This window comes from Photinus pyralis, unplaced genomic scaffold, assembly GCF_008802855.1.
Source record: "Photinus pyralis isolate 1611_PpyrPB1 unplaced genomic scaffold, Ppyr1.3 Ppyr1.4_LG6, whole genome shotgun sequence".
Lineage (NCBI taxonomy): Eukaryota > Metazoa > Arthropoda > Insecta > Coleoptera > Lampyridae > Photinus > Photinus pyralis.
The window spans coordinates 11,089,561-11,103,853 of NW_022170663.1; the positions used below are offsets into that span (position 1 = coordinate 11,089,561).

The 14,293-nt window shown below is 37.4% G+C and overlaps 1 protein-coding gene and 1 long non-coding RNA gene across 2 annotated transcripts in view; one reads left to right on the forward strand and one right to left on the reverse strand.

The window, feature by feature from the left end:
* LOC116173314 (puratrophin-1-like) overlaps window positions 1–14,293 on the reverse strand; it is a 114,356-nt gene that overhangs the window by 12,090 nt on the left and 87,973 nt on the right. Inside the window, exons 4-7 of the mRNA XM_031490692.1 lie at window positions 13,993–14,110; window positions 13,246–13,429; window positions 5,590–5,831; window positions 5,229–5,484 (exon numbers count right to left, since the gene is read on the reverse strand). Of these exons, the coding sequence (XP_031346552.1) occupies window positions 5,229–5,484; window positions 5,590–5,831; window positions 13,246–13,429; window positions 13,993–14,110 (800 nt within the window). The remainder of the gene's footprint in view (window positions 1–5,228; window positions 5,485–5,589; window positions 5,832–13,245; window positions 13,430–13,992; window positions 14,111–14,293) is intronic.
* On the forward strand, window positions 11,815–12,469 carry LOC116173315. The gene is made up of 3 exons (XR_004145915.1): window positions 11,815–11,997; window positions 12,050–12,384; window positions 12,436–12,469. It is a non-coding gene; the product is annotated as an uncharacterized LOC116173315 (long non-coding RNA).

The window sequence follows — 14,293 nt, forward strand, 5'->3', positions numbered from 1 at the left end:
GGAAACCAGACTTTTAATCCGGCTCGTATTCAAAAACCTTGAACACTAAGAAATCCATGGCGAAAGTTTAACATCGCGGTTTCGTTCTCGAGTTAGACGAGGAACACACGGACAAATCAATCACAACGGGAATTTTTCTCTTTCGAAAAATTCCTGTAAAAATCGCTAGGACGTCTAAAGAATATTCAGATAAGTGAATTTAAAAAATGTTTTGAACAATGGAAAGATCGTTTGGAGAAGTGCGTTGTAGTCAATGGAGAATAATTTGCAGCTGATCAAAATTATTAAGAAATAAAGAAGTTATGGATGAAACTCCCATTTTTTTGGAGGTCCCCCCTCATATTTTAATAAAATTTAGTAGAATGGAGAAGAATAGAACGTCAAATAGGGAGAAGGAGCATCCTCAGTAAAATAACCGGAAGATAATGAACATGCACTTTCGGTTGCGCAAAGAGAAAGGTTGCTAATGGTAACAACAGAACTGGAATAACATAGATGTAAAACGGTAACTCAGAGAGACGGCAACGGGAACAAAACGGAAACAGAGCAGGGAAACGGGACACGAAGTGGAAGGGGAACGAAATGGGAAAGATAATAGATAAAATAACGAGAATCTAACCAAAGAGAATAGAGCACAGGAAAAAAATAGAATTGTAACGACAGCGAAAGAAATGGGACGGCCACGAATGAGGCGGTAAGAAAGAAGAAAACACAGGAACAGAACAGGAAGGTAACAGAAACAACACATGGACGAGGCAATGGCCCGTATGAATAAAAGTAAGCAAATGCTTATACTTGCAAAATTCAAAGTAAATACTCGTAAGTGCTCCTTCGCACTGGGCGACTTAGTAGCGCTTCTAAGCAGAAGGACAGGACGCAATGCAGCGCTGCTAAACCATGCTAAACAAACCAGTATGAGGGGGCAGTTACGAGTATTTACTTTGAATTTTGCAAGTATAAGCATTTGCTTACTTTTATTCATACGGGCCATTATAACGAACCGACAACAGAGCGGGAATAAAATGGGAACATAGCAAGAAAATGGCTGGAACAACAACTGGACAAAAACAGAACGGAAACAGAGAAACAGAATTGAACCGGAGCATATATGTAGTAAAAAATTATCAAAGTCCTCGTGTGACGAAGGGACTTCAGCGCATTTTTGTGTGGCAGATCAGTATTCAATTAGCCACTTTTGACTCAACCATCAATAAAAGATCTTGTCCAAGGCTACTACATTCACTTTGTCGGTACCCGCTTCCCACTTTCCGCGTGCACCCGCAATTAGCGTGTAAAGTTTTGACTCCACCATCAGTAAAATCTTGTCGGGGGCTACCATATTCCCTTTGTCGGTATCCACTTCCGATGTCCCGTTCCCTTCCAATGCGCGTTTGAAGATTTGACTCCACCATCAGTAAGATCGTGTCGGGGGCTACCACATTCCCTTTGACGGTACCCACTTCCGACGTCCCGTTCACCCGCAATTCGCGTTTGAAGATTTCACTCCACCATCAGTTAGATTTTGTCGGAGGCTATCACATTACCTCTTTCGGTGCATACTTATATTACACCCACATTTTGGTGAATTTCGCTAAAAACCTTCCACAAGATAGTACTTAATTTTTGGGGCACTTCTTATTACTCGAGCTTCTATTGGCGACACGAGAAAGAGAGACAGCGATTCGAGATTTACGAAACGTTAAACCGCGTGACAAAATTCGCAACGGAAGGTAAAAGGCGCCCGAAGTTTAGTACCTCTCGAAGACGCGCGCGCGCGCCTTGAAAAAGGTCGTTAATTTCGCCCCTAGGACAAACAAGTTTTCAAGCGGCGTTAGTTATTTCGCAAATTCTAATTAAACGCAACCACTACGGGCTTAATGAATGTCCATTGCGCCAATAACTCGACAAGACGGAGATAATGCAAAAAAACCGGACCTCTCTACGATGTCTAGATCAAAAGTTTTTCAATCCGCCCAGCCAGCCAGCCAGCCAGCCAGCCGGACAAAGTGAAATGATAAGCTCCTTTTTGTTACCAAAAATGCGCTAAAAACAGGTTGGAAATAAAATGGGAAAATAAAGGAAATGGAAACAGACTGGTAACAAAATAGAAACGAACAAAATGATAAAGGAAATAGAATAGAAACAAAAACAGATTGCGTATAAAACGCAAAACAAACACCTAGAGAAAAGAGTAAACCAAACAAAAGAAAAAGGAAGAAGAAAACAGAAATAGGAAGAAACTAACACACAAAAGGAACGTAGGTGTATCGGACACGCAATGTAAACGGAACGGAAGGAAACAGGTGTGTAACGGTAACAGAGAGGATAGCATGACAGGAGCAGAATGTAAAAAGCACAAATACAAAACTGAAATAAGGAATCGGTAACTGAAGCGGAGCCGGCCGAGTGGGAACGTAGTAACAACAGAACGGAAATGGAATGAGATTGGTACGTAAGCGAAAGCCAAACAGAGCAGGAACAGAGAAACAAATAATGAGTGCAGAACGAAACAGGTTAACAAAGTAATCGTAAACGATTTACAAAAAGCGCATTTCCACTTGCATTCATTTCCCATTTGTAAGATGCAACTTCTATTAAAATCGTAAAAATGCGGTCACAAATATGAAGGATAGCGTTGCATAAGTGCAATCAATTTTTGGCGTCCTACTTCAATTTCAGTTTATAAGAAGAAATTCATTTCAATGCTTTCATAAATAAGAAAGTTGACACTGCGCATGCGCAAACCTAAATTTTGAAACTGGCGTTAGATTTTCTTTTATTCCAAGCGCCTATGCATCAAATTTCATTTAAATACTTTTATAAATAAAAAAGTTTGCAATTCGGTTTATAAATGGTCGAGATGCGAAAAGGGCACTGTGAATTTTGAATCGATTCGACTCAACTTTTGGCATTGCGTATTATATGGCTAAAGTTATGCCCATATTGAATTTCATGCAATTCAGTTAATAACTAACGGAGATGTAAAAGCGATCGGACATTTCTAAACAAAGTTATCGTTCACACGGACAGATAGATGGACAGACAGACAAAGGAACAAACGGACAGACCAACAGACAGACGACAGAAAGCAATACAAAATTATAAACGATCTCTAGAATCGTTAAAAAACAGCAAAAGTGTAAAATTATGGAACATGTAAAAATCGGTTTTTTGTTTTTTTTTTACTTTTTTAGCAATAAACGCAGACACCATAACGAACCAAATAACGCAAAACGTAGGATAATAGCTCTTAAGATAAAGAACTAGTAGCGTCTCAACGAACGAGCGGGCGGACGGACGGACAAAGTTGCCACAATAGCGCATTTTTTAAAATTTGTATGGAAATTATTATTATTATTATCCCTCTCTTGTTTTGGGCCCTCAACAGGCATGCCGCCCAATTACAGAGTGACCCGCATAATGCTATTTAGAGGTGCCTCTGCAGAAGGTCTTAAGATGGTCTATACTACTCCGGTATTTACCTTACGAATTAGGAAAACTGCAGGAAAACCTAATTCGGAGTAGCCGGTAGAATGCTCGGAACTGGCCTAAGGTAATTTCCATCTCCGCCACAGATGAAAAATTCACCTCAACCCAGGTTCGAACACCCGACCTTCGGATTTATAACCCAATGCTCTTACCACTGAGCCATAAATCCGAAAATGCGCTAAAAAGGTGAGCAAAGTATATGAATAAGAGATAATGGAAAGATAACGGTGAAGAACAAGATAGGAGCAATACGCATACAACGGTAAAAGATCGAAACTAACTGAATAAAAATCTAAAACAAAATAGAAGTTAGACAAGAGGGAAAAGAAACGAAGGGGCCAAAGAAAGAAAAAGGAACATATAACGGAAACGGAAACACAACAAGCATGTCACCGGAGCAAAACGGAAATAGAGTAACAAAATGAAAACCAACTGGTAAGGTAAAAAAGAACGAGAAAAAACAACAGAACAGAACGGGAACACTACAGGAACACAACACAAACAGGACGAGTACTGATCGTGAAAACGGGAACAGGATGGGAAACACAATGGTCACAGAACGATATCAAAACGACAGCGACATGAGAAGATAATGGTAAAACACGGTTAAACACAAAAGACATAGAAGAAAAAGGAACTGCAAAAAGAATGAAACAGACAGGATGCAGAATGCAACTTCAGTAGTCCTTAAAATTAAAGAAAAAACTGACACGTGTAATTTAAGTTAACCTTTCATCTCTCCCTCAATACGAAACCTAAATCATTGAATTTTGTTTTAGAGTCGATATATCTTCAAAGGCAAGGTTTTCAGATGCATATTTATCCAAGTAAATTTAGGCGAGTTCTCAGTTCAGATGTCTATGCATCGAAACGAAATGCAGATGTCAGATTCTCGCATCTGGTGGTTTTGATGCAACAACATATTTCGAAACCCCCTAATCCTCAACTTATGATAAATGTGTTGACTTGTAAAAGTGAAAGTTTTTTATGTACCTACACGCAGATTGTTATTGCGAATTAGAAAAATGTCATTCTTCATATATTCCGCATGTTTAATCGAAGTTCCTGTTAAACAAAGGCAAACTCTTGACCGTGACTTGCAAGACATGCATATGAGCCATAAACAAACTAAAAAGACAGGCAATAAATTAGAAATTTATCGAAAATAAATTAACATTCCTTTGTATCGATGCGGTAGACACATGCATCTACCTATTTGCTAATTTAGATCCCAGCCGTAAAAGAGCAACATAAACTTGCTTTATTGTTCTTGTAGTCGGAACACACCATTCATTGCTTCCTATATTGAAAATTATTCATTATTTTCCATAATAAGTAATTATTGCGTGCCGTACCTTGTCGAGAATTATGTCGGAAAAAAGCGCGACCATGCCGGAGGTGGTAGCGGTTTGCCGTCGCAATTACAATATTCGCCCGGCAAATGGGACCGTCATGTATAAAGCTCGAAAGTACAAAATTACATTTATAATTTGTAGGTTAATTGATCCAGGAAAGAGATTTATAATCAAAGAGAATCTCAATGGAAGAAAAAAGAGAAGTACAAATTAGTACATCGAGATCACGTTCTGAGATTCTATAAAAGGTTGCACATCTCCTTAAAAGCATTAGAACCTAGAAGTTCGTCTTCGTGATGTCATGTGAACTGTCAAGTCAACATTCACAAGACGAACCCTTGTTTATGTAGCTGACATATTTAAGAGTGCACAAATGATACTTACAACTGCCGCCTCGTCTTCCAAACTTCGCAACCTCGCCAGCTCCTTCAGCCGCTCTTTGCGCAGCGTGGAAAGCTCCTCGAGCCTTTTGGCCACGCGATCCACAGACTGAAATGACGCATTCGCGAAATTCGCCAGCCTCCTCACATCTCTGCTCGCTCCCAGCCACTGGGTTCGGTCCTCCAAACTTTGAAAGGTCACCAGACCGTCTCGCCGCAACTTTTGAACCGACTCGTTTTGAAGCGCCTTCGATATTTGCCTACGGAACGACTGAATTAAAGCACATGTTCGAATACACATTGCGATCAATTGTAGTTTAATTAGGTGATGTCATACGTTTATTGAGAGAAAAATTGGCACGCACCTGCATTGATGGTTTAGAAATCTTCTATTCACTTGCGCCGGAATTTCTTCGCCTCGTAATTGAGACAGAGCGGAAAGTAAGGCTCGTGCAGCCGCCTGACACGAATTCAGGAAGGGCTCCAGTTGCTTGATGAACTCGACCCATTCCAGTTGGTCGTGTGTGCAGGAACCGCCGCAGCTCGCTGGTAACTGATCTTTTTTTATGTACGTTTCAAGGATGGATTCGTCGGTGATAACGATTCCCTGCAAAAGAGAATGGCAAGTTAAATATTGTAGATATAGCCTTTTTTTGGCTGCAACAGAAAATTGGAAAACCCCTTTTGAAAACCAATTATAACCAGATTTTGAATAAACTTTATGCACTGTGCAAATAGTAAATCCAGTGCCTTTCCTTAAAAAAATTTAGTTGGGTGCGAGCTTGATTACCTACTATACTGGGCGTTTGATGAAGGTTGGCACAAGTGAGTGTATAGCGTTCTCGTACGTTTTCGCTCCATTCGCCTTAAACAGCGATTTTCATTTATTACCCGTTTTCCAAAATTGTGGAATCTTTCGTTGTGCAGATATCGCGCAGTAAAATTTACCAACACCGAATTTCGATGGAAAAAACAATATAATATCGTGATTGTCATAGTTTAGATGTAACAAAGAAAAATTAGAGTCGATATTTCAACTTTAAGTAAAGTGGACTTAGGGTACGCTTTCTAAGCCATAGCGAAAATTGTTTTTAAACTTTCAACAATATTAATTTCTATGTTTGACCTGGAGATGGATGGCGATGGCGATTAATACTTAGAGACTACAAGGACCAGTTGATTTGGAGGACGAGTTGCGTTTCCAATGTTATTGTTAATGCTGAATGGGCTACACCGAGCATACCGGCCGAGATCCTAGGATAAAGCCGGAGTTGTGTTTCCCATTTTCTATATGTAATTCAATAGAACTTAATTGGGAAAAGTTCCGTAAATTTGCAAGTGAATTAAATCATCTTTCGCCATTGTGTTAAAATTTCTAATCTATGAGTTATTTTCACCTAGGTTAGGTCATGAAGTAGCGCATATAAGACGGCCATTCAGGAAACAATTTAAAATAACTAGTAAAAAATCAATATAGTATTACATATAGGATATATGTAAACAAGGTAATCACCCAGGGCCCATCGCTTACTTTTAAGAAGAAGAAATCTTTGATAATTGTAGACCACATCTGAAGCCCCTGAAGGAATTTAAATTACAATTAATTTTTCTTTAATAATATGTGCAACAATTTGGCAAATCTCAATTTTTTAATCATCACTTCAATCTAGTAGTTTTTTCTAGAATTTTTTCCTTCAAACGAAGAACCGATTACCTATAACCATATTTGCAGGAACGGTACGGCCAGATTCCGTTATTACACAAAATCTCGATAAGACTTTAATTTATTAATCTGAGAAAACTCTGCAGCATTGATCATTGATCAACTCCACACCTCCAAAGAATAATATATAGCGAATTTTTATTTAAACCATGGCATAACCCTGGTTACCAACAGAATAATTTAGCATCTTACCTCGGTGGTAATTTGGACCCAATTAAACACAACATATATTATTATAGACGAAAGAAACTTCTAAACAGAGGCTGAAATAAAAATAGGCACTCAGGGCCAGAGTATAAATACCACACAACAAGCGATCGTGGCAACTGATGTACTTCTGAAACTTCACTTTTTACTTTAATTGCACTTGAATCTCCCTTAAGATGACACTTGTTTTGTTGTAATTACTGATGTAAAATTGGCTTCACTTCACTTCTTTATTTATTTATTTATTTTGCCTTTATTTTTTAGTAGGTGCGGTTTCAGACAAAGCTGCTCTACCAACCCAACCCACTATACTTTCATTCGACTTAAACATTTACTTTAAACGGCATAATAAAAATCTCATAGAGTATTCAACATTCAACAGAATTCCAGGTGAATTTTCCCCCGGGAGATTATCTCCCGGAAGTTCCGCCCCAAAGATTTGCCCACGCGTATTTACCTTAACAAAATTGCTGTTGTATATGTACCTCAACAGAAATCCAAAGATGTGAGGTGTATTAAAGTCAAATGGACAGGAATAAAATTAACGTATTGTTGTGTAAACTTCGTCATGCGGACGATTCCTTTGGCATTACCACCTATAATAATGATGGGTCGCCCTGTACGTGAGTTTCGTTTATTTGTAACGTAAAATCTTGATTGAACACAATCTCGATCATATTAGTCGAGGTCAATATTTTGTATTAGAATTGGATGTTTGATTTTTGTTTAAATAATCGCCTTTTAATTTGCTTATTTTACTGTTCAGTTAGTAAGTTAAGGAACATCTGGAATTAAATGGGTTAATATTATGTTAAAGTTATCTCTTGTAAATCCGGTCGTTGCGATAAGAAGCTTCGTTACCGCTGCGTAAGCTAATTAAGTTAAGATAAGCAGATGTTTTCAGATGGCAGTTATTCGACGACGCAGTAATTTTCATAAGGGGATTGTTACGAAAAGAAAAGAAACTTGTTTTAAATAGAAGAGGCGGACGTTAATCGCGGGTTTTTTGATGGTGGAGGCTTTTGGTGTATCGCAGTCAGCGACAGTTGAGGATACTTTGTTACAAGACCGCCGTCTTACCAGTTGTACACTGCACAGTTTTGTGGAAGAAAGTTGTAAGAGATGTTTATTAGGCCATTTAAAGTAAATGTTTAAGTCAAATTAAAGAAGTTAATCGGAGTGTTATAGAAAGCCTTTTTTTAAAGTGATCCAAATTACCTGTTAAAGAGAGTTTTATTTCTACCATCATAGAGTCAATTTTGCCTCTGTAATTACAGCGAACCCAGTGTCGTCTGGATCGAAATTTTAGTGCAAGTGAAGAAGTGGAGTTTCGAAGCAATATCATCGTTTAGCGTTTGTGTGTTTGTGCATCACTTATACAAAGCGCAATTGAACCGGATATTGTGGATTACTAACAGGTTAAGGTAATTAAAATTTCTTTAATTAATTGTTTCAATCGATCGCTTGTTGCGTTGTATGTGTATTCTGGTCCTGAGTGCCTATTGTTATTTCAGCCTCATTTGATTGATTTGGTCTAATAACCTTATTTCATTTGTAAATGCCGAAATTACAACTTAGGTAAGAGTTCTCATGCGAAATTTTTGTGTTGGTATCCAGGGTTATGCCAGGGTTTTTAATTCAAAATTTGTAATATAATTCTATGGAATTGTGAAGATGATCAAGGCTGCTGAATTTTGTCAAATTTTATAAAATGAAAGTCTTATCGAGATTTTTCGTAGTAACAAATGCTGGACATGCCCCAAAAAAATTGTAATTATTTCTTATGAAAGATTTTGTTACTGCCTGTGTTTAATTGAGCTAACTGGACAGGTGCTTGTGAGTATAGTCAGTGACCATTTGCCATTGCACAATGCACATAGCAGTATTATTAGATGATGCATTTAAATTGGGCACATACGCTATGTACATCGAAATGGCACTTTTGAGGTACTCTTATGCTATTATAATTCCTTGATTTGAGACCTTTAATTCAAATACCATGAATGATACAACTTTTTTTCCAAAACAAAGTCACAAGTAATAAATTTCAATATGGACTACATGATCGCAAACAATGGTGTGATACGAATTGATCGTCGGATGTAAAAGCGATGCACGTTTTACCTTCCAAAACAGACTCTGAAGAAATAATTCCAGGGACTCGGAGTTAAGAAACAAACATTTGAAGACCATCTGGCCCACCTTCGACACATAATACCTACTTATTTCATTAAAATTCAGAGCCATTTCATAGTTTAAAATGGCAGAAGTGCTTTCTGGCAGAGAAACAAGACGTATACAATAGCACTTTTTTTTGTTAAAACTGTAACGAAGCATAAGTCTGGAGATTTCCATTTTTAGTGATTACTCTGTAGATGAACACCCGGTATCTAGAAGCGTTTTAAGTTGGGCGCCTCGTTACGAAGATTGTCGGTCCGAAAATATTTATCTCCGAGTTTGAAATAGAAGATAGAAATTATGGAGTTAATTTGTAGAGCCGCCCGTTAAGGAAAATAAGAGGCCGTATTTAATTTGCCGTTTGCAACCGTTCCCGTAGGAATATTTAAATTTACAGTCCCCGAAAGCTCTCTTGTCAGGAAATGAAGATTCAACCTTGTTAAGTTTTGGGTCCGTTAATTACCCATTAATCGATTTTAATTTCCAATGATATACGAAAACCAGCATTAAACCGACAAGGTCGTGCAGTTTAAAAAAAGGGAATTGCTGGACTGCCGAATTTGGAGATTTCATTCCGACTATTTGGGTAAGTACAATTAACCGTAATTAGTTAAATGGGTTACAAATAACAACCTCCCATTAAATCGAGTCGTTTCTTAAACAAACTTGAATTTTGATATTGGTTCCGTATTTTTAAGACGTCTGACGGCCAGTTGCACAAAAAAAATAATCCAGGATTATTGTTTAATCCGGTATTAAGACATTTGACTGGCTTTATACTGCTGTATGCAGCCAATCAAATGTCAAAATTCTTGTTTAAACTCAGATTTGGCAAATAATCTAGGATTTTGATTAAAATTCGCTTTCCTGCAACCGGCCGTCAGAAGGACATAATTAAATCTAATTTTTGGATGTAAATAACCAAATACGCTGTGTCGATTGAAAAACTGGCATATCCGTATTTTATAAATGGTCAAGCCGTTGTTTAGAGGGGATCTTTTATATTTTTCCCTTTGAGTTTACCGAAACGTAAGAAATCTTGTTGCGTTTAGCATCTTTTCCAGTTCCGTTAGTAAATACCGTAATTTTTAAGATTTTCCGTAAATTTACTTTGCCAACCGTACTGTATTTAAATCATGGATCTTTTTGAATTTAGTGTTTAACCGAATAGTAAGTTTATCTTTCTTCCTTTTGTAGTTTCGCAAGCTAAATTTATTTTGCAATCATGCCGTTTAACTTTTGCGTTTACATTGAGTTTACGGCACTGTATCTGTAGATTTTGCTTTTTCTTGCACAGTAAATTCTACAGTTTCATTTAGTTGCAAGGTAAGTGTTTAGGGAATCAAAGTATGCATTTTATTTTGCTAAATCAACCGAGGGCTTAAACAGTTTTTTTTTAAGCTACACTTCTACAAGTAACAAAAGTTGCGTTTCTTCGACTTCTTCCTCGGTTTTACCTGGGACTTTGAGGCCCAAGAGAGGCCTGGTTTTACAAAATTTGGTATCTACGGATTACTCAACATAATAATGCCGAATCCAACATTTTTCAATTCCTCGCGGTTTTTAAATATGATTTTTCAAATAAAAATAAATTCTTTGCGCATTTATTGAACGCCGGACACCGATATTTTTTGGAGAAATGATCGTTCAGAAATCAACGCTTCTGTTTCTGAGTCGTACTAGTGCCAAAAATGTATATTTCAGTCAGAGTATAACCTTCAGGAGCTCCAGAATTGCGGAAACCTCGTTCATAATAGAAAATCCGAAAATCCGAGTTGGTCGCAACATTTCTCTTGAGCTTTCTAATTTGTACTAGGTGATATGAATGCGATGTCCACTCCCAGAATTGCTAGGAGCAATCGCTGTGAGAGAATACGAAAATAAAGATGCGCGTAAGTTAAAAATGCAATGTGGATTGGGTGGGTTTTTAACATTTCTCTTCAAAGTAAAATTTCCCTCCCACTGCGATTAAAAAACGCTCGTGAGGCAAAACGTGGGGTAATGCTCGTGGTGTAGACACAAACGGGATTCAAATGGAGGTAATCTAAACGGTGAGGGGGTAAAAAACCTTTTGAAATTTTTAACAAACTATTTTTTTTATGTTCTACCATAGAGTAAATACAATTATTGTATGGTTCTACTTAATTTATGGTTTGTCCATTTCATGCTTTATAGTTTCCATTTCAAATACAGCTTATTAGTTATCATCACCACATACATTAAATGTTCGTACCTACCTATACTAAATTTGTTAAGCCAATCTACATTGTTGAGTCGATTAATATTTCATTACCTACCTCGATTTAGTTGCTAATATCCTAATGGATGGCGCTCTCATCGTAACTGTCTGACACCGATGACAGCTGATTTAGTTGCAAATTGTTCAAAACCGCATTTTAAAAACAATTCTTATTCTTATTATGAGTAATATGGATTATTTTAAGTTCTGTGCTTTTTTTTGTAAACTGCAAATGAACGACCAAACGCGAAAAAGTGAAATAAGTAAATGCGTACCGAAGTAAACACAAGTAGGAGTTGTGATTAACTTTAGCCAGATTACGGGAAATGATGGTTTGTTTTACGTAACCTATAACTAAACGAGCGCTGTGCTAAATGGTTAAGTAAAAACAAAAGCAAAAAGAAACCGTTAATTATTAAAGGATCGGTAAGTATATAAAACTCGAACTTGAGTTTAATAAAATTGATTGTTACTTTAGAAAGCCCATTACTGTTTAAATTTCTGGGTGGAAAAGTTCAATTCTTGTCTATAAGACATGGAAACATTGGGTTGCGCTTGCGACCCATGAGAAGAGCAAGGGATGGCAATTTATGGCATCATAATGTTGCATATCGGAGACGTAGTAGCACTACCTGAAGAGGATACTGCCATACTTTGTTATTTTCGCGTGCCCGTAAAGCGAATGGGCCACTAAATGGGCGACGAAACCTCCTGCTAGTGCAGCCAATCTACAGCCACCGAACTGTTTTAAGTTGAAGAACTCTACTGGCACTTGCTAATATTGTAGCGATCATATGCCAAAAACAATGTCCGGTAATTAAATGTAATTTGTCACATTTTAGAAATAGATAATGCTATTTTTAGGGCTATCGTATTGGAACAGGTGTTTAGTGACTACCTGCTTGGATCTGGAGAATAAATCTTTCGTTATTGACATCTGCACAGATTATAATACTAATATTGTAACCCAGTCTAAATCTGTAATCACAAAAGATCGCTGTAGGTACATTTTAGAATAATAAAACTGACATGGTCATTAGGCATTACCGCATTAGGTTTGAATGTGGATCACAACATTATTTGGTCGTTCATAATGTGGATGATTTTTTTACCTTTACCTCATTAAAATAAGCAAGTAAAACATGAAGTTTTACCTATACCCTTTCCTGCCCACCATTGTTCATTCACTTCAAAAATTCATTCGGGGAGTAAATTTTTTACTACACTCAATTTCCCTTATTTGAGGGGATGTACATTGAAATTCTTTAGTATGGGCCATTTTTTAACATACATGTTAAATTAATATGAATATTAATTAGGTAAATTTCCAAATCTGTATTACCGACAACATTTTATGTAGGGCAATGATATTGCAGATGGCGCATAAGATGAATATAATACGTATAAATTTAGTGAATTATTTTATTTTTGATAATGGAATGATTATAATGATGATCGTGAATAAAATCGTATACGAACCTCGACGAAAGGTTATTTTTCTTAGAATATAATCACCCTCGGCGCTGCGCGCCTCGGGTGATTAAAATTCTTCGAAAAATAACCTACTTTCGCACTCGGTGCGTAATATACTAATTATTCCTTGCGCAAATGAGATATGCTTCGGCCATATACGTCCAGAAAAAAAAGATCAAGAGGGCACGATCGAAAACTTACCTTCAATTGACTAGCTTGTAAGTGGCGAGGTGCCGAACTGGTTGTCGGTTTCCAGATGAGAAAATTGACTACTTTGATTAGGCGCGAAACCAACGCGATGGCCTCGTCTAAGGACACAAGCGCCTCTTTCTCATCCGTCTCGGCGAGCAGAAGAACGGTAAAACCCTTTTCCTTCTCCTTGGCGCTGCAACAAAGGCCAATTTAAGTAACGTTACCGCAGCTTACCTAATTTTGGACAATTACGGGAATGGCAACAAATCAAGTCGCAGATATAGAACAAGATAAAGTTAAATGCATATGCCCGACTATAATTATGAATTTGCTGCAGTTGGAAATGAAAGGAGTTGCATGTACCGCATGACGATTGTATGTAAATCCAAAGACAGGTGACCATAAGCCGCCTCGGGTGTCGTGGAACCTACATACTGCCTTAAATGCACTTACTGTGTCACCTACCAATTTAGGTTCAGCTCACTATACTACCGCATACTCAGTCAATGCGAAATTATGCTGTCATCAAATCAGTTAGCTAAATAATAACGAAATGTGAGAAATGTTACTAAACCGCCCCGAGCTAGGAATACATGCAACTCAATAAATAATAAAGGTAATAATTACATATGTTATCTTAATAGTTAATATACTTATAATATAATTATAGAAAGTTTAACTTCCTTTTCAACTATCGATTTGTTTCCATCCTATCTCGCTAAAAAATCGAGAAAAACGCAATGGAAAGTTTCTTACCTCGGAATGGACCCGTAATAAAGAAGAACCTTTGCAATTTCGTACTTGTTTAAACCCGCCCTGGCGATGCATTCCGCGTAGCACAGCAGAATCGGCCTTCCCTGTGCGTCCGTGGTACCTGAAACAAAAAATTGAGATTATTGCAAACGTTGTTTTAGTTTAAATAAATCACGTCTTACTAGAATCATCAAAATTCTCAAGTGTAAGAATCGAGAATTCTGAAATTTAAAAATAAGAATGGGACATTTGTTATTTCGTACGCTTGTTGACAACGCAGAAGAAAGCAAAATGCGCAGATTTT